This window comes from Molothrus ater, chromosome 15 (assembly GCF_012460135.2).
Source record: "Molothrus ater isolate BHLD 08-10-18 breed brown headed cowbird chromosome 15, BPBGC_Mater_1.1, whole genome shotgun sequence".
Taxonomy (NCBI): Eukaryota; Metazoa; Chordata; class Aves; order Passeriformes; family Icteridae; genus Molothrus; species Molothrus ater.
The window spans coordinates 15,163,515-15,187,463 of NC_050492.2; the positions used below are offsets into that span (position 1 = coordinate 15,163,515).

Below are 23,949 nucleotides of genomic sequence, written 5' to 3' on the forward strand. Positions count from 1 at the left end.
GGGAAGACACAGGCCAGGGTTTTACCAAGTGCCTTTACTATAAAAGTGTTGGGTCTGTACAAGAGAGCGGGGTGGCTGCAGGAGCATGAAGGGAGGTTCCTTAATGCACTCGTTTCCCCTTCCTGGCGCTCCAGGGGCAGGAGAACCTTCCTGTAGTCATGTCTGCAGTGGGCAGCACTGTCCCATACCCACATCAGGCAGCCCCCAGACTGCCCGTGGGTGCACAGGGGGAGGCAGGAGAGTGTCCTCAGTGACAGCTGGGCCTTCTTCCAGCACCTCTTCCAGTGCCTTGTGATGCACAGCGGGTGCCACAGCGCAGTGCCAGCCCCATGCACCCAGTGCCACAGCCAGTGCCACCCGGCTGTGGGGGGGTAAGGCCGAACTCTTGCCCCTATCTGTGGCCCCTTAGCCTGGCAGCTGTGCTGAGGCTGGCCGGGGCTGGGTTTCCAGCAGGAAGGAGGTGGGCAGGCAGTGCAGGGAAGGCAGCGGGCGCCGTCAGGAGGCGGGGCTGTGGGGGCTGGAGTAGCTGTGGTCCCTCCCGGTGCCAAAGCCGGGCAGCAGGTCCCCGCTGAACACCACACCATCCACCTCTACCTCGGCATCCTCTGGGCACGGGGGAAGGCCGGGTCAGGCCCTTGGCTGCTTTCCCTCCCTGCCCACCCTCATTCTTTCTTTTCCCTTCCTTACCTTCCTCGGAGGGCTCTGAGAGCTGGGAGGAGTCCAGGCTGTCAGCCCGTGCCCGTTCCCCATCGGCGGGCAAGAGCAGCGATTCCAGCCGCCGCTGCAGGCTCCGCTGCCGGTCCCGCAGCCGGTCCTTGGCCCTTCGTGCCCTCAGTTCCTGCTCCTCCAGCCTCTGTGGGGGCCCGGTGAGCCATGAGCGGGGGCCGAGCTGGGCGGCCCTGTTGCCACACAGGAACCTCCCGACCCTGCCGGTGCCACCACCCCTCACCTGGATGTGGAGCCGGGCACGGTGCAGGAGGCTCAGCGTGGTGGAACGGGCCGGCCCCACGCCCAGCGGTACCTGCTGCTTCAGCCGCTCCAGGCAGCACCGGAGCTGGGCTCTCCTGCGGCCGGGCACGGCGGGAACGACACGGGGGTCAGCCACGGAGAGGCACGGAGGCTCTACCACCCCCTACCCCGCCGCTCTCCCCCCACGCCCCCGTACCTGTGCTTCTCCAGCGCGTTGTGCACCGACCTGCGGGAGAGACCCGGGTGATCAGCACCGCCGTCACCGCCCGCCGCCGTCCACCCACCCATCCACCGCTCACCTGACGCTGCCCACGGCCCGGCGCGACGGCGCGGGGCAGAGAGCGGCGTAGCCGTGCTCGGCCCCGGCCAGGCCGAGCGGGTGCCGGTGCTCGCGGTGCTCCAGGAACTCGGCCGCCTGCAGCAGCACCTGGATGCGGCTGCCCGCGGGCTCCATGGCGGGAGGCTGGGGGGGCCGCGGGCCGCGCGCTCATTGGCTGCGGGGCGCCCCGCGCCGCTGACGTCACCTCGGCGGGCAAACAAATTCAGGCGGGAAAGCGCGTGCTTCAAATTTGAATCGGCGGGAGGGGACGGCGCGGGCCACGCCCCCCATGCCCAGGCCACGCCCGTGTCGGTGTTTAAGCAATTCTCACCCCTGAGCCACGCCCCCCAAAGGCCACGCCCCCAGAGAGGTGCGTCCGCCCACGCGCGCGCCCGGGCACGCGCGGGGCGCGGCGCGCCCGTGTCTGCCCGTGCGGGAGCGCGCACGCCCCGCTGCCCCAGGACCTCGTCCCCCGCCCCACCGAGCCCACGGGTGTCCCCACACCAGCCGCGCTCACCAGCGCGCCCGGGATCGCCGCGGCGCAGCGCGACACAGCCCAGACAGACGGGTTTATTATCTGTTTATTAAAATCCATGGGGTGGAGGCGATAAGGAGGGAAGGGGAGGGCCGGGCCCCAGCTCCCGGGCACGGCACAGCACGGCACGGGCGGCCCCGGGGCACCCGCTGTCATGTGAGGGCTCTTTGCACCTTCTCAGGCCAGGCCCCGAGGGGAGACTCTGCCCCGGGCCCAACAGCAGCCAAAGTTCACCTGAAAAAAAACCACCACGAAGCACATTTCCAGCCGGGGGGCAGGTGCACGGCAGCGGCAGGCAGCTCACCCAAAGCAGGGCAGGCCACGGTGCACCAGAAGAGAAGGTCCTGCGCCCACCACCACTCCGCACGGGCTGCCACCGTGTGTGGGGTCCTGCCCCTGTGCACCAGGGGGAGCCTAACGCCAGGTGGGGGGGTCCTGCCACCATGCCCACCGAGCTCTGAGGACAGCCACGGGGCCGAGGTGCTGCCCTGCAGCCCCGGAGCGGCCCTGGGCACCCAGCTGTGCGGCTCCTGCAGTGCAGATCGGGCAGAGGGGCTCTCACTGGCTCCGGGCACAGCGGGATGAGGGCGGGAGGTGTGTGCTGTAGCAGTGGGTGCAGACACGTACGGGTTTGCTCTGGCTGTAGAAGGGCAGCACTGCGGTATTCGGTGAGCAGCGGGCACAGAAGATCTGCCGAGAGACCAGAGAGGGGCTGAGCAGAGCTGGGTCCCCCAGTGACCCCACATGTCCCATCCCAGCCCTGTCCTACCTTCCCACAGCTGCGGCAGTGGTGCCGGCGGCGCAGCAGGGTGAAGGGCGAGCGGCAGGCAGAGCACTGGCTGCATGTGCTGTCCGGCACCCACTCGGGCAGGGACCGGGCACCTGCTGGGCAAAACATCGGTAAAAACCCCTCAGCCTGGCTCCCCTCACAGCCAGACCCCCTAAGGCAGGATTGGGCAGGACCAGCCCCAGCCTCACACCCTGCCCCAGAGGCACAGCACCTGGGCAGCCCCTCACCTGCCCTCTGGAGCCTGGCAGCCTCTGCAGGGCGGGAGCACAGCGGGCAGTCAGCCACACGAGGAGCATCTGTCACACAGGAGTCACCATCTTTCTCTTCTGTGGGGACAAAGGTTGTGGCCCAGCCAAGCTGGAGCTGGGCAGGCACGATGGCCACGTTTTTCCCAAGCCTAGGGCTGTGGCCTTGTCTCACCAGGGATGAGCAATGGGCAGGGCAGAGAGGAGCAGTCCCACATGTCCCTGGGGATTACTCACTGCTGTCACTTTGCTCCTTCGAGGGCTCCGCCTGCGAGCACACAATCTTGAAGACCGTTTTCAAGATGCTTCGCATGTCACTGGCAAAGTTGGTCTGGAGCTGATCGGCCACCCCTGCAGCAGGAGGGTGGGGGATCAGGGTGCTGGGGGGATCAGGGTGCTGGGGTAGGGGGGGGTATCAGGGTGCTGGGGGTTGACTTGGGGGTCACTCACCCGAGATGCAGACAAAGAGGGTGTGCAGCATGTCCTTGGTGCTGCTGTAGCGGGAGCGCAGCTCCGAGCAGCGGGCACCAGGGGCGGCACTGACCCCCACCCCTGGGCTGCTCCCAAGGGGCTGGGGGCTGCGCAGGGAGGAGGTGACCATTATACCAGGGATGGTGTGAGATATCCCTGTCCCAGTGGACAGGGATTTGCTATCTTGGCCCACTGCACACCCCTGCTGCCAGTCAGTGCCCAGGTCATCCACTGCACTGGGGGGTCCCAGTTGTGTCGTGCAGCTGGGGAGTGCTTGGGTGGCATTAGGGACCTCCAGAAGACTGAAGGGAGCAGGAGGGTCCACACTGGGCACAGCTGCCCCCCAGGCTGGGGGGGCCTCTGGACTGCAGGGATCCTCCTGTTCAGCTGTGCACAGGCTCCTCTCCAGCAGGCAGAGCTCCTCTGCTGACAGCACCCGCAACAGGTCCCTGCAGCGAGGGGTTGGCGTCAGCTCCATGTCAGTGTCAGGGCCCCACTGCTGCCCCACAGCCCTGCCCAGCGCTCCCCCATTGCACACCTGATCTTCTTCAGGAGGTTGTAGAAGGGGCTGAAGACCCGGGACATCTCCTCAGGGCTCCGCTCCAGGCTGAGGGGTCCCTCGGGGTAGATGAGGAGACCACTGTGAGGGGACAGAGCCCAGCTCATGTCAGGGGTTGCCTGGGACCCCAAGTCCCCATGAAGAGAAGGGGCTGGTACAGGACAAGGAACATACCAGGGGCTGCTGCACCCACCTGATAATGGCCAGGCGAGGGATGGTGAACATCAGCAGTGGCTCATAGCCATCGATCATCTCCTGGGTCAGGTAGCCCAGGTGCAGTGCTCTGGGGACACACAGACACCCTTACAGGGATCTGAGCCAAGGGAGGCTGCCCATCCTTGGGGCTGGAGTCCTTGCAGCCCCCACCTGACACAGAGCGCCCTCACTCACCGCTCCACTGTCTCACAGAAGAGCACGATGATCTCCTGCTGCCTGTAGATCTCATCAGGAGACTTCACTGCCACCAGAGAGGACACGTAGCTGGAGGGACGGGGAGACTGTGAGGCCCCTACAGCCCTGGAACAGCCCACCACGACCCCAGCAGCCTCACCCTGCCCCTTACCTCAGCTCAAACTCTGCAAAGAGCCGGTCGAATTGGATGAGCACAGCCCGGACAGGCTCTGGATAGGAGTTGGGCTGGCTCAGGCTTTGCTCCCGCAGCACTGTCCGGACCAGCTCCAGGCTGCACAGCAGATTCCTGGCCTTGGGCCGCAGCTGTGCCCCATCTGACTCCTCCATCTCCAGGAAGGTCCCAGCCAGGAGACACTGCCGGGACAGGGACTGTCAGCAGCCAGCACCCAAGGCAATGCCTGTCCCCAGGGTCAGCTCATGGTGGGGTGTCCATGGCCCCGGGCTCACCTCGGCAGCAAACAGCATGTGGTTCCCCAAGTTGTCCACCAAGAGCTCCTCAGGGAACTTGACCAGGTAGTCGCGGCTGTGCCGCTGTGTGGGGATGCACTCCTCCATGATGCGCTCCAGGACGGCCAGCAGATGAGCCTGGGGACGGCAGGGGTGTCACCTGCGGCCTCCCGGGGGACCAAGTGACAGCGAGGTCCGGGCTGGCCCCGTACCTGGCTGAGGTGGAGCTGGTTGAGGAGCACCAGGTACTGCTGCGGATCCAGCTCGGCGTCCAGCCCGTTGATCTCGGCCACCACCCGTGTCACCCTCTCGTCGGCAAAGAAGAACTGGGAGAGCAGGCGTGGGTCGGAGCGCTGCGGGAAGGGCAGAGGGGTGATTGATGGTGGGGGCACCCTGCATCTCCACGTGCTGCTCCAGCGGGATCCCAAACCTCCCGTTCCCACAGCCGTGGGGGGACCGGACCCCACGGATCCACGAACACCTATTGGAACAGGTACGTGGGACCTCCCACGGCAGCTTTGGCTCCTCCTGGGGAGCGCCGCCCTCCCCACCCACCCGTGCCTCAGTTTCCCCGGGGGCAGAGCAGGATGAACAAGCTCAGCCGCATCCCGGCAGCTTTGGAACCGATCCGTGCGTGGCTGTAAACACCGGGAAAGGTCCCCGGGAGTCCCCCCCGCTTCCTCCTCCCGCTCCACCAGAGGGTCCCCGGCCGCCCCCACTGCTCCCGGGATGGCCGCAGCTCCTGGATCGCCCCGACGGGCTCGTCCGGGGGCTCCGCCGGTCCCGGGCGCAGGGAGGGCGGCCCGGTTCGACCCTCCCCGGTCTCACCTTGGGTCGGCGGAGCCATCGGCGGAGGGCAGCGGGCAGCATGGCGCGTCCCGCAGCTCTGCCGCCGCCCGGCTCCCCGCGCCCGCCGCTCGCCGACGGGGCGGGTCGGCACCGGGCACCGCCCGGGGGGCGGATCGGAACGGGTCCGCCCAGTCCCGGCACCGGGACGACCCGTCCCGCTCCTCGACGGACCGGTTCTCTGTGATGGGAAGGGTGAGGGTGCGTCTGCCGTGGGGCGGGATGGGTTTCACCGCCGGCTTTCCTTCCCGGTCTTGGTTCCCGTCTCAAATTCCCGACTGCATCCCCGGCTATCCTCCCCCGGTTCCTCTCTCCACGCAGCCCAATAATCCGTGGACAGGGACACCTCAGCCCTTCCCACAGCATTCCCGGAGTGATGGGGAACACCGGGAGAAGCACCCGCAGGCATCGTTACTGTGCAGGGCATGGGGAGTGGAGCGGGTAATGCAGTGGGAAGGGGATAAAGTGGCCCCTCGGTGGGACAAAGAGGAACCAAGTGGCCAAGAAGAGGTGCCGGGGGGTATTCGGGGTGTTGGCCACAGCAAACCACCCCGGCTGTGCCAAAGGACGTGTTTGCTCCAGACCTGGCACTGCTGGCCACAGGATGTGGGTGCCGATAATTCAGGTGGCTGGAAGCCTAATGGGGTGGAATCATGGGTAAAGAATCCGTGGAGGATGGTTGAACAAACACGGCAGTGGCACCTCCTCGGCTTCAGAAAGTCCCTACGTCATGGCAGTGCCCCGGCTGTGCTGGATGGGTGCAGGCGTGGGACTGGCCCCGCTGTTGGGGCTCACTGTGTACCCCACAGGCTGCAGCTCTGTTTTCAGCCATGTCCTGGTTCCCCTGGATGGGGATCCCTGAGCACACAGGGAGAGTGAGATTGGAGCCCTGCTTGTCCTACAGGTCCCCACAGATCTGGGCACAACAATAAAAGAAGAATAAAGCTATTAGAGAGTGTCCAAAGGAGGCTGCAAAGAGTCTAGAGGGGAAGTCACATGAAAAGCTGCTGAAGTCCCTTGGTCTGTTCAGTCTGGAGAAGAGGAGACTGAGGAGAGACCTCATTATGGGCTGCAGTGTCTTCAGGAGGGGCAGCCGAGGGCAGCTCCAATCTCTGCTCTCTGTGGTAGTAACAGGACCCGAGGGAATGGCTAGAGCTGTGTCAGGGGAAGTTTAGATTGGATATTAGGAAACAGTTCTTTGCCCAGAGGGTGGTCAGCCACTGAACAAGCTCCCCAGGGAAACGATCATGGCCCTAAGGCTGACAGAGCTCCTGGAGCATTTGGACAATGCTCTCAGGCACAGGGTGAAAATCTTATGTCCTGCGCAGAATCATAGAGAAGTTTGGAAATGACCTTAAAAGATCATCTCATTCCATCCCACTGCCATGCACAGGGACACCTCCCACTATCCCAGGTCGCTCCAAACCCCGTCCAGCCCGGCCTTGAACGCCTTCAGGGATGGGGCAGCCACAGCTTCTCTGGGCAGCCTGGGTGCCTCCCCACCCTCGCAGGGAAGACTTTTTTTCCTAATATCTAATCTAATCCTGCTCTCTTTCAGTTCGAACCGGAGGAGCTGCACTCTGATGATCCAGGTGGGGATACGATCGCGATGCACCCCCGATCTCGACTGGGGCGCGGGCGCCTGTAGGACACGCGGGAGCCTCGGGGCGTCGGGCGGATTCGAACCCGCGGCGCTGCCGCCGCTCCCCCTGCCCGCCAGGGGGCGCAGCGCTGCCCTCACCCAAGATGGCGGCGGCGGCTTCAACTCCCCGAGCGTTTCCCCCCTCCCTCCCTCCCTCCTTCCCGCGGGCAGGGGCCGGACGGACCGCGCCGCCATATTGGCTGTTGTCCTGGCTGCGGCGGGCTCGCCATGACTCGCCGGCGGAACAAGGCGGCAACGGCGGCGACGGCGACGGCAGCGGCGGCAGGTGGCTCCGGGCCTCGCCGTGACAGGATGGCGGGTCCCGACGTCGGGCCTCCCCCGCCGCCACCACCACCGGAACCGCCCGCCCCGCCTGAGGTGGCGGCGGCGGCGGGCAGCGGCGGGGAGTCGGGCAGAGGCAGCGCGCAGGTACCGGGGTAGCGCTGCGGCGGGCACGGGGCTGGCTCCGAGGGGGGTTCAGCCTGCGCGGGGATGGGGCCCTGCCCCTTGCACCCCATCCCCCCCGGGCCCTGCCCATCCCCGCCCCGACCCCCGACTCGGAGCATCCCTGCGGATGGGGCTGGGAGCGCTCCCAGAGCGCCCCGCGGGCGGGCCCAGCCCCGCACAGCCCTGCACAGCCCTGCCGCTGGGCGATGGCAGGTGGCTCCAGCATCCTCATTCAGCGCGCTTCTCCCTGCTGGACACACCTGGCTGCCGCCACCTGCTCCGGGTTGTGGGCAGCGAGGCGCGGGTGGGCGCCGGGCGTGGATGTGCTGGGTGGATTGGGGACAGCCGTGGTGTCACCAGCCGTGGTGTCGCCCGCCATGGTGGCGGTGTCAGCTGGGACACGGGGTGGTCCGGTTGCTCCCCCCTCACCGTGGGTGGGCAGGGGGGCTGTGCCCCCACTCTGCTCTCCTTGGCCTCTGACCTTTGCTTCACCTTGAGCCTGCAGACGCCATCTGTTTGGCAGCAGCAGTTCAATGCACGGCTCATTGTGGCAGGGCCCCGCTGCGCCGGCAGACAATGGGGGCCCCCTCGCCCGCGCCACGCCGGGCTCGTCACGGCTGTCAGGGCTCCGGCGAGCCCGAGGGATGCAGCCCGGCTCCTGCAGGGAAGCCCCAACCTGGCTGTGCCTGTGCAGGGAGAGCATGAAGCAGCACGGGGGGCTGCACCCCACCCTGGCGCATCAGCACCGCTGGCTGTGCAGAACAAAGAGGCGGGAGAGAGGGCATGGGGCTCTTGGGTCACACAGTGGGGGCATCTTTGATGGGCAAGGAGGGAGAGCTGAGGCTGTCAGACCCACCCTTCATATCCCTTTCTGGGATTTCTGTGGGTGCTGCTTTGCCATGCAAGTACCCTCAGTCTCACTGTACCAGAGGTGATGATGGGAGTTGCTGATGGCTTCCCAGCCTTGCTTGGTGGCAAGGCTGGCTCTTTGGCATGCTGTGATCTTCCCAGAAGCCCAAACACTCCTAATCTGGCACATGGCAGGTTGGCAGCAGCTGGTCAGCCTGAGGCTGCTCTGCTCCAGTGGGAGAAGGTGCAATACCACATGTAGCCTGTAAGAATTTCCTTGGTTTGGTGTCAGCATCCTGAGGTCTCCTTCACTGTCTCATCTGCCCCACATCTGCACCAGATCACACCTGGGTGACTCACAGTCTGTGTGTCCTTCCTCAGGTGCTGCCCACCGCCAACCAGTCGGTGCAGACCTGCTGCCTGCTCTGTCACCGGGAGCGCAAGGACTGGGGAGGGCCGTCCCACAATGGGCTGGTTTCCCCAGGCGAGAGGCTGCCACCCGACTTCGTGCCAACGCTCGTGCAGAACCTCCTGGGAGAAATGCCCCTGTGGATCTGCCAGAGCTGCCGGAAGAGCGTGGAGGAGGAAGAGCGACGGGCGGTGCAGGAGCAGGCCCTGGCGGTACGCGGTTATGGGGCTGGGGTTTGGAAGGCAGGGCTGTGGCTGTAGGGACAGGGCACTGACTGCCCTGTGGCACTGACTGCATGTGTGGGTCCCATCCTCACTCTGAGCTGTGTCCCAGACATCCCAGCCTTCACTTCCTTGCCCAGGGCTGCCTGTGGCTCAGCACGGACAGGCCCTGTTGGGGCGGTGTGTGGTGCTGTGGAGGCCCATCCAGCAGCTTGCCATGGCTTGGAGCTGCTGGGCTGGCAAGGCTGACAGTGCCACTGCTTTCCTCTGCTGCACGTTGTGCCGCGTCCCCCAGCCCCGGGGCTGCTCCCTTCATGACGCAGAGAGAGGCAGCGGCTGCCAGGGCAAGTGCCTGCCTGTGCGTGGGGTTTGGGTAGAGGAGTTGGCTTCTGCTTGGCTTTATTTAACCCTGCCCTAGTGTGAGTGGGACCAGCACAGGGACACAGCACAGGTGTGTGGCCCTTGGCATGGCCCAGCCTCTGTAAGGCAGGCTGTGTTGGTGTGGATGGAGGGGGTGTTTGTCACTCCCAAGACAGTGATGAAAGTAGTTCACGTGAGCTGAGCCCCTGCTGCAATGGAGGGAGTGTTGGTGCTGACACCTGGGGGCCAAGGTGTCCCCTCAAGCACTTCATTCTGTGTTTCCTTTGATAGGTCTCCTTATCCCACACATCCTGCAAATCACAGTCTTGTGGGGGTGGCTCACACTCCTCTTCCTCCTCCTCCTCGTCTTCTTCCTCCTCATGCCACGGGAACTCAGGGGACTGGGACCCCAGCTCGTTTTTGTCTGCTCACAAGCTCTCAGGCCTCTGGAACTCGCAGCACAGCAACGGGACCGTGCAGGGCAGCCCCCTTGGGACTCCCCCAGCTGCACTAGGTGAGCTGAAGCCGGCTGTGGGGTTGAGCGGAGCTTTCTGCTCAGTTCTTGGCTTAGGTGGTTTCCTTGTGGGCAAGGGTGGGCAGGCTGGGCCTCTGAATCTCAGTACCAGTAGCACATGGGGCCCCTTTGAAAAAGGCAGATGGTGCTGGGACTCAGCCCCAGCTCTGCTCTCCTTCCAGGTGACAAGCACCCCAGCCTTGCTCTGTCTCCAGAGTGCGCCAGCCAGGTGTCGGCCATGGCGCCGGGGCTGAAGGCCTGTCCCTACAGCCACACAGCCTCTGCCACCTCCAGCACCGCCACACCGGGCTCGCCTCTGCCTACCTCACTCGACTTCTGCAAGACGCTGCCGAAGCAGTTCAAAAGCTTGTGCCGGAGGGCCACCCCGCCAGGTACGTGCCCTGGGACAGCGCCAGCTGCCCCCTCCTGGCCTGCTGCTCCACAGCCTTTCCTCTTGCCCTGTTCTCCATGGTGGGGCAGGGCTGGATCCTGTGGGGGGGGCACACTGACCCCAAGGCCCTGTGTGAGCAGGGATGGCTTCTATCCCAAGCACTCTGATGTCTGGGAGGAGAAACAGCTTGTGCAAATGTGGTGGGTGGCTCTGAGCATGGCCTTGGTCTGTGCAGCACAGCCAGTGTCTGACTGTCTCTGCTCCTGCCTCTCTGCAGGTGAGGCCTTCCACTCCTCAGAGCATCATCAGCACTCCGACCTCACTGCTCCTCCCAACAGTCCCACGGGCCTCCCCTCGCAGCCCCCGGCGCTGATCCCCTCCAAACAGACACCTCCCCACGCGGGGCCCTTCAGCTCCCCGCCGCACATCCCGCTGGGCACCTCCTCGCAGGCCGCGCTCTTCCCCGCTCCCAGCGCGCAGGCGGCGGCCCCCAAGCCGGTGTCCGAGTCCCCTCCGGCCAGCGCGGCCTCCCACAGCCCAGGGCCGTGCAAGAGCCCTCACCTGCCCCCCGCCAACGTGCCCCTGCTGAAGATGCCGCCGCCGCTGTCGGGCTGTGCTCATCCCTGCAACGGGCACTGCAGCACTTCACTCATCCCTCCTCCTGCCTCCCACCAGCTGCCCAGCACGAACAGGTGAGTAAGGGAGCCCTGCCTGCTTCCAGCCTCTCCTTGCGGGGCCACGTACTTTCTCTCCCATCCCTGACCATGGATGCACTTCTCCCTGTGGAGGGACTGACTGCCCTGGCATGGTGGTGCAGGAAGCTGCTGTCTTTGTGGGCCAGTTCCACTGCTGCAGACCGAGGGTGAAGCTCTTTCTCTCCCAGCGTGTGTTGCTCCTGTGGTAGTCCTTGGTTCTGTGGTGCAGAAGAGGCTGTGCTTCTCCTCCAGCTAAAAGACCCAAAGGAACACCCTGATCAACCTGCAGTTGGCCAACAGGATCTATGTCAGTGAGACCTGTCAGGCAGCTGTGGCACTGAGCAAAGGTCCTCGAGAAGATGAAGCCTGTGGACTTGTTCTGCTCACCTGTTCCTGCAGCCCTCTCTGGGCTGCCTGTGCCCTGGAAGAGAGCACATTGCTTCCTCTCTGCTAATTAGCTCTCTCTGTGCAGAGCTCGGGTCCTGAGCTGGATCTTGAGGAATGACACTGTGGGCTGTGCCCTGGTCTCCCTGTCTCTGATCTGGGTAGCCTGTGCCCTTGTGAGCTGGGCCTGCCTCACATGGGGATGTCTGGCAGCTGCACAGTCCCAGTGTTCCTCACCTGTGCTACCCAATACCCCCAGTGAGTACCATGCCCTGCCCTGCTCCCAGCCCAGGGCCTGGCTCACTGGGGCTCTGCTGCACCAGCCTCCTGCTGGCCAGAGGCCCTGAGGGCTGGGAGAGACAGATTGCTGCTCCTGTGGGCTCCTCAGGAATCTTCCCCAGAAGAGGAGGATGCAGGGGAGGGGGTTCGTCCTGCAAATCCTTCTGCTTGGGCACAAGCTTCCCCAGGAGGGCTGTTCTTACATGCATAGCATGGGACAATTTTTGAGATACCCTGGTGCCTGCTCAGCTCTCACCCTTCTCCCCTTCTCCTCAGGGACCCCTCTTGCAAAGGGCACAAATTCCCGAACGGTACCAGCTGCCACCCACCACAGCCCTGCGAGGCAGACGAGGGGCTCGGGGAGGATGAGGACAGCAGCTCAGAGCGCAGTTCCTGCACCTCCTCCTCCACCAACCAGAAAGATGGGAAGTTCTGTGACTGCTGCTACTGTGAGTTCTTCGGCCACAACGCGGTGAGTGAGGGGCTGGTCTGCAGCCACCCCTGGTCCTTGCTTTGGTGAGGAGACATCACTCGGCCCCTGTGCCCAGAGTGGGAGGTGGGCAGGTCTGGCCACAGCTGTTCCCTGCAGGCACGTACATCCCCCACTTCCTTTCTACCCTGCTTCATCAGCCTGCTGGTCCCTTGCTCCCGACTCGCAGCTGCCTGCCCAGCCCCAGGGCTCGGAGCAGCCAGCCAAGCCCTGTGGCTTCACTGTGGAAGAGCTCACTAGGGCTGTGCTGACTTGTCTTGCTGAGACTGCAGGGAAGGGAGTGGCTGGAAGGTCACAGGGGGAGCGGGGGCTGCCTGCCCCTCATGCTGGCTGGTGTCTGGCTGACAGCACTTGCCTTCCACAGCCCCCGGCCGCTCCCACGAGCCGCAACTACGCTGAGATTCGAGAGAAGTTGCGTTCTCGCCTCACCAAGAGAAAAGAGGAGCTGCCACAGAAACTGGGGCACAATAGCAGCTCAGGGGAGCCCGCTGTGGACCACCGCAATGTGGACGAGCTGCTGGACTACATCAACAGCACAGAGCCCAAGCCCTTGAACAGTGCCAAGGCAGCCAAGCGGGCACGGCACAAGCAGAAGAAGAAGGTGAGGCTGGGTAGGGGCTGGGGCTGCAGGAGGACCGGGCAGGGCTATGCTGCTGGCAGGGCTTTTCCTTCTCTCCCTTTCATCCATTTGGGTTCTTGAATTCTGTGTCACTCTTACCCAAGGTGGCAGTAGTTCCTGTTCCCATGTAGGGCTCTTCCTGCCTCTGTTCCTGTAGAAGGTTGCTCAGCCCTCCTGGGTGCTTTGGGCTGCCCTGTATGATCTGCCCCATGTCACATTCTGACACCATGCATCTCTGGTAGGGAGAGGCGGTGCCATCATGGCTCTCTCTGGTGCCTGGTGCCCAGAGCAGTGTCAGGCGTGCAGTGTCCAGCTGTTGCAGTGTCCATGGGGGAAATGTGACAGTTTAGGGGCTGTGGAAGGTGTGGTGTAGCTGTGCTGAGCACCTGCCATTGAGTTTGCTGTCAGGCAAAGCTGGAGCAAAGCTCTGTGTCCTGCACCCATGGTTCTATGGCCCAGCCCAATTGATCCTCATGGCACCTGTGTTGCAGGAGAAGGAGAAAGCCCAGCTGGAGGCAGAAGCTCAGAAGCGGGCAGAGCGTGCCCCTGCAGCCAGCCAGGCCAGGGAGCCAGCCGAGGAGAAGCTGCTGGAGTGGCCAGAGCTGGAGCTGGAGCGGGTGAACAGCTTCCTCAGCAGCCGGCTGCAGGAGATCAAGAACACCATCAAGGACTCCATCCGGGCCAGTTTCAGCGTCTACGACCTCAACCTGGATGTCAACGACTTCCCCAAGAAGGCAGCTGTCCTGGAGCAGAAGAACCTGCTCTCCAACCTCAACGGGTCTTCTGACCTGCAGGACATAGACCTGGCTCTGGCCCCGCTCAGCCTGGGCCCTGCCAAGAGCCACACGCTGCTGCGGGGCGAGCCGGGCCCCCGATGGGGCGAGGGGCCCGGGGAGCCCCCGCCAGCCCCGGCGGCTGAGAACGGCGTGGTGAAACGCCTGAGCGCCGTGCCCAGCCTGTCCCGCATGATCTGGGTGCAGTCCAAGGCTGCAGACTCGGCTGTGGATGGCCCCGGGCCGGGCCTGGAGCCCCAGGAGGGGCCGCAGCCCAAGGGGCCAGAGCCGCCGGAGCCGCTGCCCGTGGGGAGCCGGCAGAGGAAGAACAAGCGGCAGAACGGGCAGGCAAAGAAAGGAGAGGGCAGCACAGCTGTGCCCAGCGGCCAGGCCCGGCTGGAGAGCCCTGGTGGGAAGGGGCAGGTGCTGGGAACCAAGCACCCTTCCAAGGCCAGTGCCCCGGAGCCAGCGCGGGCGAGCGGCTGCACCGAGCCCGGGGAGGGCGGCAAGGGGCAGCCTTGGGCCTGCGGCAGCGCTGCCAGGGGGGACAAGGAGAGAACCAGTGAGTGGAAAGGCCGGAGGGGAGAGGGCAAAGTGGAGCTGCCAGAGCTGGCACCGCAGCAGCCACCTGCCCTGGCCACCCACCTCACCCTGGGGGGCTCCCCCCAGCCCAAGGGCAAGAGCAGGAAGAGCCGGAACAAAGTGGAGAAATCCAATACCTCGATCGGTGAGTGCTGGGAGCATCGTTGTGCACCACCATCCTCTCGGTGGCCCCTTGCCCAGCTGACAGCCCCTCCCTGCCCTGCAGCACTGACCCTCTGCTCTGCTTTCCCAGATGATGTGTTCCTGCCTAAGGACCTGGATGGGGCAGAGATGGACGAGACTGACAGAGAAGTGGAGTATTTCAAAAGGTGAGGGGAGAACCATGTGGGGCTGAGCTCTGCCAGCAGTGCTGGAGGCATGAAGGGGCTGGGAGCTGGGTGGGGCTGGGGTCACAGAGGGGCTGGGGGTCCCGCTGGACTGGGGGCTGACCGGGGCTCTGCTCTCCCTGCCAGGTTCTGCCTAGACTCGGCCAAGCAGACGCGGCAGAAGGTGGCCGTGAACTGGACCAACTTCACCCTGAAGAAAACCACTTCCAGCGCAGCCCAGTGAGGTGCGGAGGGGCCACCCCCACCCACCCACGGCCGCTCGCCTCTCCTCACTGTGCCCCCCGCCTCACCTTGGTGGGGTCCCCTCCTTCGCGGGGGGCCCCGGTGCTCTCCTGCCCCGCGGGGACCCCCGGGGCTCCCTCCATCCTCCTGCCCCTCCCCGCGGGGTGATCCCGGCCGTCCCGTCCCCCTCTCCGCGGGCACGCGGCTCCCCGTGCCCCGGGGAAGGACCGTGCTGGACCCAATAAAGAACTTTTTAATTTTTTATTTTATTTAAACCCCGGTGTCTGCTGCTTTCTGCCGCGCCGGGGAAATCGGGGGGCGGGAGCGAGGAGATGTAAAACTCATTCTGCGCAAGTTTGGCCGCCGCGGGGACCCGTCGTGCCGAGTCGCAGCTCCCGCCCAGTGGCGCTCCCTGCGCGTTGCTAGGCGATGGCGGTATGCGCGATGACGTCACTTCCTGTGTGTCTTCCGGGAAGGAGCTATGGAGGCCGTGGCGGAGCGGAAGGTGGGAGCGGGCCCGGCCCCCGGTACCGCCCGCTCCGCGCTCCCGATGCCGCCCCAGGCTCCCCTCAACTTGTGTCTCCCCACAGAGGCAGCGCGAGGAGCCGGCGGACACGTCCGACCTGTCCGGAGAAGATGATGACGACTACGTGCCCTACGTGCCCGTCAAGCAGCGCAAGCAGCAGATGGTAATGGGGTAACGGGGCTGCCCGGGGAGGGCTCCGAGCGGCCCTCCCGCCGCCAAGCTGCTCACTCCGTCCGCGTCCTTCCAGCTGCAGAAGCTGCTGCAGATGCGGCGGAAGGTGGTGTCCGAGGAGGAGCAGCGGGACAGCGGGAGCGAGCAGCGCGGTGACGAGGATGACATCCCGCTGGGACCCCAGTCCAACATCAGTCTGCTGGACCAGCACCAGCACCTCAAGGAGAAGGCGGAAGGTAAGGGAGGGGCTGGTGGCGGCACTGGGTGGCTTTCAGAGGACAGCAAACCCCCTCATTGTTTTCTTGCTTTCCCCCAGCTCGGAAGGAGTCAGCCAAGGAGAAGCAGCTGAAGGAGGAAGAGAAGATCCTGGAGAGCGTGGCAGAGGGCCGAGGTGAGTGGGAGCTCTGTGTCTCAGATGTGTCTCCAGAGCTCCCAGGGCAGCAGGAGAGCTGGAGGTGACAATGGGTGCCCTCAGCTTGCACTGCCTGCCTTAGCTGAGACATGGCTGTGACAGGGCTCTGGGCACAGCACCACTGGGTGTTCCTGTGCCAGAGGGGCTGTCTGTGCTGCTCCTCCTCTTCTGTCTCCAGACATGATCTCCCAAACTGTTTGCCCAGTGAGGTTGATGTGGATGAGGAGAGTTTGCTCTGACTGATGATGTTTGTTCCTGCAGCTCTGATGTCGGTGAAGGAGATGGCCAAGGGCATCACCTATGATGACCCAATCAAAACCAGGTAGGTTTCACAGCACAGCTCAGAAGTTGTACTTCTGAAAACATCAGTTCATGGTGGCTGAAGAGAACTAAAACCCACAGAGTCTTGCAGGAGCAGTGCAGCTCTGCAGCCTCTTGCCTGAGTGACTGGGTTTGTGTCATTATCTGTAAAATCAAATGCTTTTGAGTCACATTGGATGTTGTTTTGTATAGAATAAAGTTTGATAAAGGACATTTATGTTAAACTAGAAGGTCTGAGGGTTGGTCTTCAGGTCTGGGAGGTCACGAAGCCAGAGAAAGAGTCTGGAGGAACCTTTGGAGCCAGTGCTGTTTGAGGCAGCAGTGGAAGGTGGTGATTAATCAAAGATTGGACTCATTGATCTCAGAGGTCTTTTCCAACTTCAGTGATTCTGAGGCAGTGTCAGAGAGATGATTGAGGTGTGTCCAGATGTTTTTGGCGTGTTCCATCCACCATCCATAGGCTGTTCTCAGCTGTTATTCATGGAACTGGCTCAGATCTGCTCCTGCACTCACTCCATGGAGCCCCTTGGGGTTACCTCTTTTATCTGGGAGGATGTTGGAGCCCAACAGGGAGTTCCCCTGAATTCTTCAATGGGAGCTGCTGGTTCTGGAGCCCTGGCCTCATTGTGCACCTGTTTCTGTTGCTACCACAGCTGGAGAGCCCCTCGCTACATCCTGGGCATGTCGGAGGCACGGCACGAGCGCGTGCGCAAGAAGTACCACATCCTGGTGGAGGGGGAGGGCATCCCACCCCCCATCAAGAGCTTCAAGGAGATGAAGTTCCCAGCAGGTAGGCCAGGAGTGGAGCCTGGAAGCAATCCCACCTTTTTCCTGGCTGTTGGCCTGAGGGGTGTTTGTCACTGGTGGAAGAGCTGCTGCTGGGACCTGAGTGGGAAAAGAGAGGAAATGGTTCAGGTCATGAACGTGCGTTGTCCCTTGTTCTCTGACAGCTATCCTGAGAGGCTTGAAGAAAAAAGGAATCCAGCAGCCAACACCCATACAGATCCAAGGCATCCCCACAATGTGAGTGCTCTGTCCCCATGCCAGAGTAGTGAGCAGTTGTTCCCACAGCCTGCTCAGGGGTGCGGACCAGGGGCTCTTCCCTGGTGACAGATGCACCCTGTCACCTTGCTCAGCCCTGGAGGTTTGAGCTGTTCCATCATGTTCCTCCTCTCCACTGGCCCCGTTTCTTTGGCAGACTCTCAGGAAGGGATATGATTGGCATTGCATTCACTGGCTCTGGGAAGACCTTAGTGTTCACCCTCCCTGTGATCATGTTCTGCCTGGAGCAGGAGAAGAGGCTGCCATTCTCTAAGCGAGAGGGACCCTATGGACTCATCATCTGTCCCTCGGTGAGTGCCAGGAGGAGGCTGGGATTGACTTGCAGTTGCAATCCTGAATTCTGCCTGCACAGAGGTGTAGGAACGAGCTGGTTTTGTCTCTGCAGCGGGAGCTGGCCCGGCAGACCCACGGCATCCTGGAGTACTACTGCCGCCTGCTGCAGGAGGATGGGCTGCCCCCGCTGCGCTGCGCCCTCTGCATCGGGGGCATGTCTGTCAAGGAGCAGATGGAGACCATCAAACAGTAAGACCTTCTGGGGGAGTCCATGGGGCTGGAGCTGCTCTGTTTGCTGGCAGGGAGCTAAGGAGTGGCACCCTGGCTTGAGGAGAGCATAGGGGTGAAAGCTGTGTGCCAAGGAGGTGTCCTGCATGGGGCAGGAATGCCAAGGGCCTGACTGCAGCCTCCTCTCACCCCACAGTGGGGTGCACATGATGGTGGCAACCCCCGGGCGCCTGATGGACCTGCTGCAGAAGAAGATGGTGAGCCTGGACATCTGCCGGTACCTGGCCCTGGATGAGGCTGACAGGATGATTGATATGGGCTTTGAGGGGGACATCCGCACCATCTTCTCCTACTTCAAGGTACTGAGCTGCCACGATAGGGGCACCCTGAAGCTCAGTCCTCTATATACCAGGTTGGGTGAGTGCTGAAGGCTTCTTCCCTGTGCAGGGCCAGCGGCAAACCCTCCTCTTCAGTGCCACAATGCCCAAGAAGATCCAGAACTTTGCCAAGAGTGCCCTGGTGAAGCCCATCACCATTAACGTTGGGCGAGCAGGCGCTGCCAGCCTGGATGTTGTGCAGGTGAGGTCTTTGGGTGCTCCCTTGTGCCTGTGTGGGAGGCCAGAAACATTCATGAGGGCACTTAATTCCTTTCTCTGCCAGGGAGCTGGGGTTCATGACCCTCCTTCCCGGCTAAGGGGTACCAAGCAGTGGCAGTTCCTCTGCTGCCTGACCCATGTCTCTGCTTGTTCCTAGGAGGTGGAGTATGTGAAAGAGGAGGCCAAGATGGTGTATCTGCTGGAGTGCCTGCAGAAGACCCCCCCACCTGTGAGTATGCTGGGGACAATGTGGTCATGCTGGGGCATGGGGGAGTTGGGAGGAGGGACCCCCTGTGTGGAGTGGGCACATGACTGAGCCATGCTGGGGATCAGCAGTGCTGTGTGCTCTGCTCAGTAAGAGGGAATGGGCTTCCCCAGGGGGCTGTGCTGGTGCCAGCATTGCCAGCTTGCAGAAAGGGCTCTGATATGATGCCTGTGCTGCCCCAGGTGCTGATCTTCGCAGAGAAGAAGGCAGATGTCGATGCAATCCACGAGTACCTGCTGCTCAAGGGTGTGGAAGCTGTGGCCATCCACGGAGGGAAAGGTCAGTGAGGATCCCAGAGAGGCCTGGGCTCCTGTGTGACCCCACTCCTGCCAGGAATGTGTGTGGCCATGGGAGGTGCCAGCTTGGAGCAGTTGTTGATGGTGTGAGGAAAGGCTGTGACAGTGTCAGGCATGAGGTCCACGTTGTACAGAGCAGGCATAAACACAGTGCAGGTCCCTATGGGATGTAGAGGCCCCTCTGCTCCCTCACTGGGAGAAAGGCTGCCCAAGGAAGCGATGCTTGACTCTGAGGCCACAGTGTTTGCTGCAGTAGGTAGGACTGGGAGCTCTGCCCTCACTGATCTTTTCTGCTGGGCCTTTGTAGATCAGGAAGAGCGGACAAAGGCCATTGAGGCCTTCCGGGATGGGAAGAAGGATGTCCTGGTTGCCACTGATGTCGCTTCCAAGGGCCTGGACTTCCCAGCCATCCAGCACGTCATCAACTACGACATGCCAGAGGAGATTGAGAACTATGGTGGGCACTGGGCCTCGTGGGAGGGGTCTAGAGGCCAGCAAGGCTCTGTGCCTGTCCCTGCCGTGTCCTGGGGCAGGGATGGTCTGTCACACTGTGCTCACCCAGGACTGATCCTGTCCTTGTCTCCACAGTTCACCGCATCGGGCGTACGGGCCGTTCAGGCAACACTGGCATTGCCACCACCTTCATCAACAAGGCCTGTGGTGAGGAACAGCACAGGGCTGGGGGCAGCTGGGCAGTGCCAAGGGGGTGTTCTGAGCAAGCAGGATGGCTTTGCCTGACCTGTGTCTCTGCCCCCAGATGAGTCAGTGCTGATGGACCTGAAGGCTCTGCTCCTGGAGGCGAAGCAGAAGGTGCCACCTGTGCTCCAGGTGCTGCACTGTGGGGATGAGACCATGCTGGACATCAATGGTGAGAGACCCCAGGCTCACACAGGGACCCCCATGGGGCTGCTGCAAAACCTGGGCTCTGGAAGGGACCCTCCAGCTCCCAGTGCCACAACACTGGGGAGACACTGGTGTAGCTCCTTGGTTCTGGGGTGGGGGCTGCTGTCCCCACTGTGTGGCAGTGTATTGTTCTGGCATGTCTCTGTGCTGTTCTGGCCTTGACCCCATCTCTCCCATTGCAGGTGAGCGGGGCTGTGCCTTCTGTGGTGGCCTGGGCCATCGCATCACCGACTGCCCCAAGCTGGAGGCCATGCAGACCAAGCAAGTCAGCAACATTGGCCGCAAGGACTACCTGGCCCACAGCTCTATGGACTTCTAGCCTGGAGGGTGTGCTGCTCCTGGGTGGGCCTGGGTTTCCTGTCAGCCCAGGGGCCTTTCTTGCACTGCTGTGGGCCCTTTTCCAGAATTTTGGTCACTGGGACTGTTGCCAGCTCAGCCTGATGAAGCTCCTGTCCCGGAAGGAAATGTATGGAGCTGTGCTGCAACAGCCCATTACATCAATGCTGTGTTGGACAAGCAGGTAGCAGTGCCTCAGGGCAAGAGAAAGCCCCAGGTGGGGCGACTGCTCTGCTGCCTCTGCCAACCCCATGCAGTGGTGAGGTCAGGGTCTTGTGTTGCTCCTCACAAATCCACCCAGTTTCTCTGGGCCCATCTCCCTCACCTGGATTTGTGCATTCTCGGGTGGCTGTTCCTGTCTCCCCGGACGTGCTGGGAGGACACAGCCAGGGTGAGGTGGAGCATGCCATGCTCATGTCAGGCGCTCCCCGAGATGCTTCCTGTGCTCTGCCCCCGCGTTCTGCCCCACTGCCCTGCTCTGAGGGGGAGGGCGGGCACATGGACACCTCCTGTGGCCCAGCCTCTGCCCCCCATCCCACACCCCAAAAAGGGGAAGTCTCTCTGAGACGGAAGTCTGCCCCATGCCTTTCCTTCGACTGCAGCAGTCACATTTTCTGCGCTGTGGGTAGCCAGAGTCCCTTATCCTTGCGCTGGCTGCCAGGGTGAACTGGGCCCATGGAGAGACCAGTGAAGGATGGGATCCTTTATGTGCAGCACACCAAATTTGGAAAGGTAAAGTGTGGATTTGGGGTTGGTAGAGGGTTTGCCCTGATTTGTCATGAGGCTGGGCCTGGGGCTGGGCCCTCAGCAGCCTGGGAAGGGGCGACTGGAGCCAGACCCATTGGAGCTGCCCTTGGGGGAGCCCTGGGCTCAGCAGCTCCATAAATGGGGCTTTCCTGTGGGGCTGAGGGGACCCATCTGTGTGGGCACCCACTCTGGCTTGCCCGTGTGTTGGGTTCTTCTTGCTTGGTCACCGCGTGAGTCTCAGTGGAAGAATAAACATGCGTTAATATGGCGCAGCTCCAGCGTTTGTGTGAGTGTGTGTGTGAGTGGGGCCCTGGGCCAGCACGTGGGACGTGTCTCTGTGCCCTCCATCGGCCTGGCCCTGCGGGGCCAGCACATCTAGCGACACCCTGGTGGCTTGTGGCTGCTCCTCTGTGCCCTTGGAGGGGGCACTGAGTGCCACAGCCCTCGGGGCAGGGTATGGGTGACACAGTGAGAGTACCTGGGGTTGGGCCAGCTCCAGGGAGCTGTCGGGTGTGGGCGAAGTAGGTTGGGCTGGTCACACCATGGTAGGGTGGCCATGTCCTGTGGGGGTCTCAGTGGATGTGTGGGGCTGCAATTGCACTCTGACCTCCCTGCTGAACAAGAACCAAGCCCTGGAAGCTCAGCAGGCAGCCCTGTGTGTGACGAGCTGGTGCCCTGCCATGGAGGAGGCAGGTGGGCTGGGGGTGGTGGGTATTTTGGGTGCTTGGCTGCATCTGGTTCCTGCAGGGCGGAGGCTCTGTGCACTTTTGAGGTATATGGTGGCACGCGCCCCCGCTATCCCATGACAGACTGGCATGGTGCTGGTGCTGCAAGGCTCCCCTGGGAGGAAGCAGGCTGCTCAGCAGATGTGAGGCTGCCAGCAGGAGCCTCAGCAGCTCAAAATGGCTTTAATTTGCATCAGGGTCTGTCCTGAGAACAGCTCGAGAGCTCAGCTGCAGGTCGGCAGGCCAGCACTTGCAGCAGGGAACAAAGAGCAGGACCTGGTGCTCAGGGAGCCAGGAGTGAGTGTGACTCACCCAGTGAGCCATGCCAAGCCCGCTCAGGGCAAGGCCCCCCTCAGCCCAGCTTCAGGCCTGCCCTGCCCCACAGTTCAGGGGTCTGCGCTGGGCCCTGTTCTCTGTGCCCTCCAGCAACACCTGGCAGGTGTGTGCCGGGACTCCCCTGTGCCCTTCTGTGCCCTGTATGGAGGGCAGTGCTGCCAGATAGATACAGCAGCCAGCTCTTTGCTGACCCATTTTTTCCCTGCCTTTGCCCTTTCTATGCATTAGAGGTCCTGGAGGAAGATGCGAGCACAGCTGTTTGCTGCCAGCCCATCCGGCGTGGCCCGCATGGAGAAGTTTGACGTGCGGGATGATGGCACGGTCCCAGAGAAGATGTCCCTGCAGCGCTGTGCCCGCCGCGTGATCCGCCTCTCTGACTGCGTCTCCGTGGGCCCGGCGGGCACCCAGAGCTGCCCCAAAGCCACTGCTGCCTTCTACCTCACCACCACGGAGAAGAACTATGTGCTGGCAGCCGAGCAGCGCGATGAATGGATCACCCAGCTCTGCCAGCTGGCCTTCCAGGTACCAAGGGGTCTGGCAGAGACGGCCAAGAGCCCGACTTGGGTGAGCTGGGAAGCTCCAGGGCAGGCAGGGGATTTGTGCTCTCCCCCTCCTGTCCCAGGTCATATTCACATCCCTTTGTTTCAGGGTGGAAAAGAGACAGTGCCGAGTAATGCCAGGACCCAGCCCAGCCCCGCTGTCCCCATGGAGGAGAATTCTCTCTATTCGTCCTGGCAGGACCGTACGTGCAGGGGTGGTGAAGAGGGCTGGGGTGGGCTGCAGCTCAGTGCTGCAGTGCTGACCCCTGGTTTTTTTGGCTCCCGCAGTGACTGAATTCTTGGTGCTGGTCGTCCAGACAGACGCAGCCACCCGCTGCGGGCTGCACGGGCACTACCTGCTCTCAGCCCTTCCCCAGAGCCTGACGCTGAAGGACCCCCAATCCCGCCAGCCCCTGCTCACCTGGCCCTACCCCTTCCTTCGCAAGTTTGGCCAGGATCAGGTGAGTCCCCCACTCCCTTTTGGGGGCTGTTGCCTGCCCAGGGTGGGTGGCAGCCTCTTACCTTCCCCTCTGACCCTGCAGGCTGTCTTCTCCTTCGAGGCTGGCCGCCGCAGTGACTCCGGCGAGGGCACCTTCACCTTCAGCACCCCACGGGCCCCTGAGCTCTGCCGGGCTGTGGCTGCTGCCATTGCCTGCCAGCAGCAGGGCAAGGACACCCTGGAGCCCAGACTCTTCTGTGTCTCAGAGCCCCAGCTCTTTGCACAGGGCCTTGATCCCCAGCCCTGGGGGCCTGGGAATGATGATCCCCAGCCCAGCTCAGCCCTGGGGGGCACACAGCCTGCCTCCCACCCCCCTGCCAACCTCCTCCGCTTCACCCCACCGGAGCCAGAGGCCTCATGCCCCATCGTCTATGCCTCCATCGCCCGGGGCCAGCAGCCCCTCTTTGTGTCAGGGCAGCCAGGCTCTGGGGAGCCCTGGGCCGTGGGGAAGCCGCTCCCTGAGCATCTCTACGAGAACATCTTCACTGCAGAACCACATCCAGCCGGGGCCCAGGAAGAGGAGGAGGAAGGGCAGTGGGAGCTGGGGTGCCGACAGGCCCCCGAGGGCCACAGCAGTGAGGGGGGGCCCGTCTATGACAACCGGGCCGCCATGGCACCGACCCCCCGGGCCGCGGGTTGGGGGCGCGGAGGGCAGGAGGCGCTGTCAGGGCGCTCCGGGCACAAACCTCACAGCACCCTTCGGGCCAAGCTGGTGCGGCTGCTGAGCCGGGAGAGCCCCGGAGCGCGGGACTGGGCTTGATGTGGCCGGTGCCGTTCGGTCAATAAAGGCCCTTCCCGGACCCGGCTCCGCCGCCGCTGTGAGGAGTGGGGGGGGGGCGGGCGGGGCAGCTCGAGCCTCCCCGCTAGAGGGCGCCGCCGTGTCCGCCCCGGCAGGCAG

The 23,949-nt window shown here is 63.2% G+C and overlaps 5 protein-coding genes across 5 annotated transcripts; 3 read left to right on the top strand and 2 right to left on the bottom strand.

Annotated features, from left to right (window-relative positions):
* Window positions 1-31: 31 nt before the first annotated feature.
* On the bottom strand, window positions 32-1,423 carry MXD3 (MAX dimerization protein 3). Its single transcript, XM_036391758.1, has 5 exons — window positions 1,269-1,423; window positions 1,166-1,195; window positions 950-1,064; window positions 688-853; window positions 32-605 (listed from the first exon to the last, which is right to left on the bottom strand). The coding sequence occupies exons 1-5, from the start codon at window positions 1,421-1,423 to the stop codon at window positions 496-498; spliced, it is 576 nt and encodes a 191-aa protein (XP_036247651.1). The 3' UTR covers window positions 32-495.
* A 958-nt stretch (window positions 1,424-2,381) lies between these two features.
* Window positions 2,382-5,029, bottom strand: LOC118692201 (lateral signaling target protein 2 homolog). The gene is made up of 12 exons (XM_036391871.1): window positions 4,959-5,029; window positions 4,747-4,884; window positions 4,451-4,653; window positions 4,279-4,368; window positions 4,082-4,171; window positions 3,868-3,969; window positions 3,696-3,778; window positions 3,309-3,485; window positions 3,096-3,209; window positions 2,841-2,939; window positions 2,593-2,705; window positions 2,382-2,513 (listed from the first exon to the last, which is right to left on the bottom strand). Exons 2-12 carry the CDS (start codon window positions 4,852-4,854, stop codon window positions 2,382-2,384), a joined length of 1,311 nt encoding a protein of 436 aa, XP_036247764.1. The 5' UTR covers window positions 4,855-4,884; window positions 4,959-5,029.
* A 2,309-nt stretch (window positions 5,030-7,338) lies between these two features.
* FAM193B (family with sequence similarity 193 member B) lies at window positions 7,339-15,091 on the top strand. Its single transcript, XM_036391673.2, is given in 11 exon segments — window positions 7,339-7,368; window positions 7,370-7,663; window positions 8,912-9,151; window positions 9,812-10,034; window positions 10,217-10,426; window positions 10,703-11,117; window positions 12,060-12,255; window positions 12,638-12,874; window positions 13,384-14,392; window positions 14,501-14,576; window positions 14,721-15,091. Coding segments are annotated over 11 exon segments (3,027 nt in total). The 3' UTR covers window positions 14,818-15,091.
* Window positions 15,092-15,221: 130 nt separating this feature from the next.
* On the top strand, window positions 15,222-21,230 carry DDX41 (DEAD-box helicase 41). The gene is made up of 17 exons (XM_036391674.1): window positions 15,222-15,321; window positions 15,407-15,505; window positions 15,590-15,749; window positions 15,830-15,904; window positions 16,187-16,247; window positions 16,900-17,036; window positions 17,197-17,269; window positions 17,445-17,598; window positions 17,694-17,830; window positions 18,006-18,168; window positions 18,257-18,388; window positions 18,563-18,634; window positions 18,853-18,949; window positions 19,274-19,423; window positions 19,555-19,626; window positions 19,724-19,834; window positions 20,052-21,230. The coding sequence occupies exons 1-17, from the start codon at window positions 15,298-15,300 to the stop codon at window positions 20,186-20,188; spliced, it is 1,854 nt and encodes a 617-aa protein (XP_036247567.1). The 5' UTR covers window positions 15,222-15,297; the 3' UTR covers window positions 20,189-21,230.
* On the top strand, window positions 20,881-23,811 carry DOK3 (docking protein 3). The gene is made up of 5 exons (XM_036391675.1): window positions 20,881-20,937; window positions 22,242-22,535; window positions 22,662-22,755; window positions 22,841-23,013; window positions 23,095-23,811. The coding sequence occupies exons 1-5, from the start codon at window positions 20,881-20,883 to the stop codon at window positions 23,809-23,811; spliced, it is 1,335 nt and encodes a 444-aa protein (XP_036247568.1).
* Window positions 23,812-23,949: the final 138 nt, after the last annotated feature.

Excerpts from the sequence above, each read along its gene's own strand:
- MXD3 (XM_036391758.1), bottom strand. The coding sequence starts at position 1,423 with ATGGAGCCCGCGGGCAGCCGCATCCAGGTGCTGCTGCAGGCGGCCGAG. Across the intron at positions 1,196-1,268 it reads CGGGCCGTGGGCAGCGTCAG|GTCGGTGCACAACGCGCTGG; the intron begins GTGAGCGGTGGA and ends TCTCTCCCGCAG. Across the intron at positions 1,065-1,165 it reads AACGCGCTGGAGAAGCACAG|GAGAGCCCAGCTCCGGTGCT; the intron begins GTACGGGGGCGT and ends GCCCGGCCGCAG.
- LOC118692201 (XM_036391871.1), bottom strand. The coding sequence starts at position 4,854 with ATGGAGGAGTGCATCCCCACACAGCGGCACAGCCGCGACTACCTGGTC. Across the intron at positions 3,779-3,867 it reads AACCTCCTGAAGAAGATCAG|GGACCTGTTGCGGGTGCTGT; the intron begins GTGTGCAATGGG and ends CCCTCGCTGCAG. Across the intron at positions 3,486-3,695 it reads TGAACAGGAGGATCCCTGCA|GGATATCTCACACCATCCCT; the intron begins GTCCAGAGGCCC and ends CCACTGGGACAG.
- DDX41 (XM_036391674.1), top strand. The coding sequence starts at position 15,298 with ATGGAGGCCGTGGCGGAGCGGAAG. Across the intron at positions 15,750-15,829 it reads CCTCAAGGAGAAGGCGGAAG|CTCGGAAGGAGTCAGCCAAG; the intron begins GTAAGGGAGGGG and ends GCTTTCCCCCAG. Across the intron at positions 18,389-18,562 it reads CCAGCCTGGATGTTGTGCAG|GAGGTGGAGTATGTGAAAGA; the intron begins GTGAGGTCTTTG and ends GCTTGTTCCTAG.
- DOK3 (XM_036391675.1), top strand. The coding sequence starts at position 20,881 with ATGGAGAGACCAGTGAAGGATGGGATCCTTTATGTGCAGCACACCAAA. Across the intron at positions 20,938-22,241 it reads AGCACACCAAATTTGGAAAG|AGGTCCTGGAGGAAGATGCG; the intron begins GTAAAGTGTGGA and ends TCTATGCATTAG. Across the intron at positions 22,536-22,661 it reads TCTGCCAGCTGGCCTTCCAG|GGTGGAAAAGAGACAGTGCC; the intron begins GTACCAAGGGGT and ends CCTTTGTTTCAG.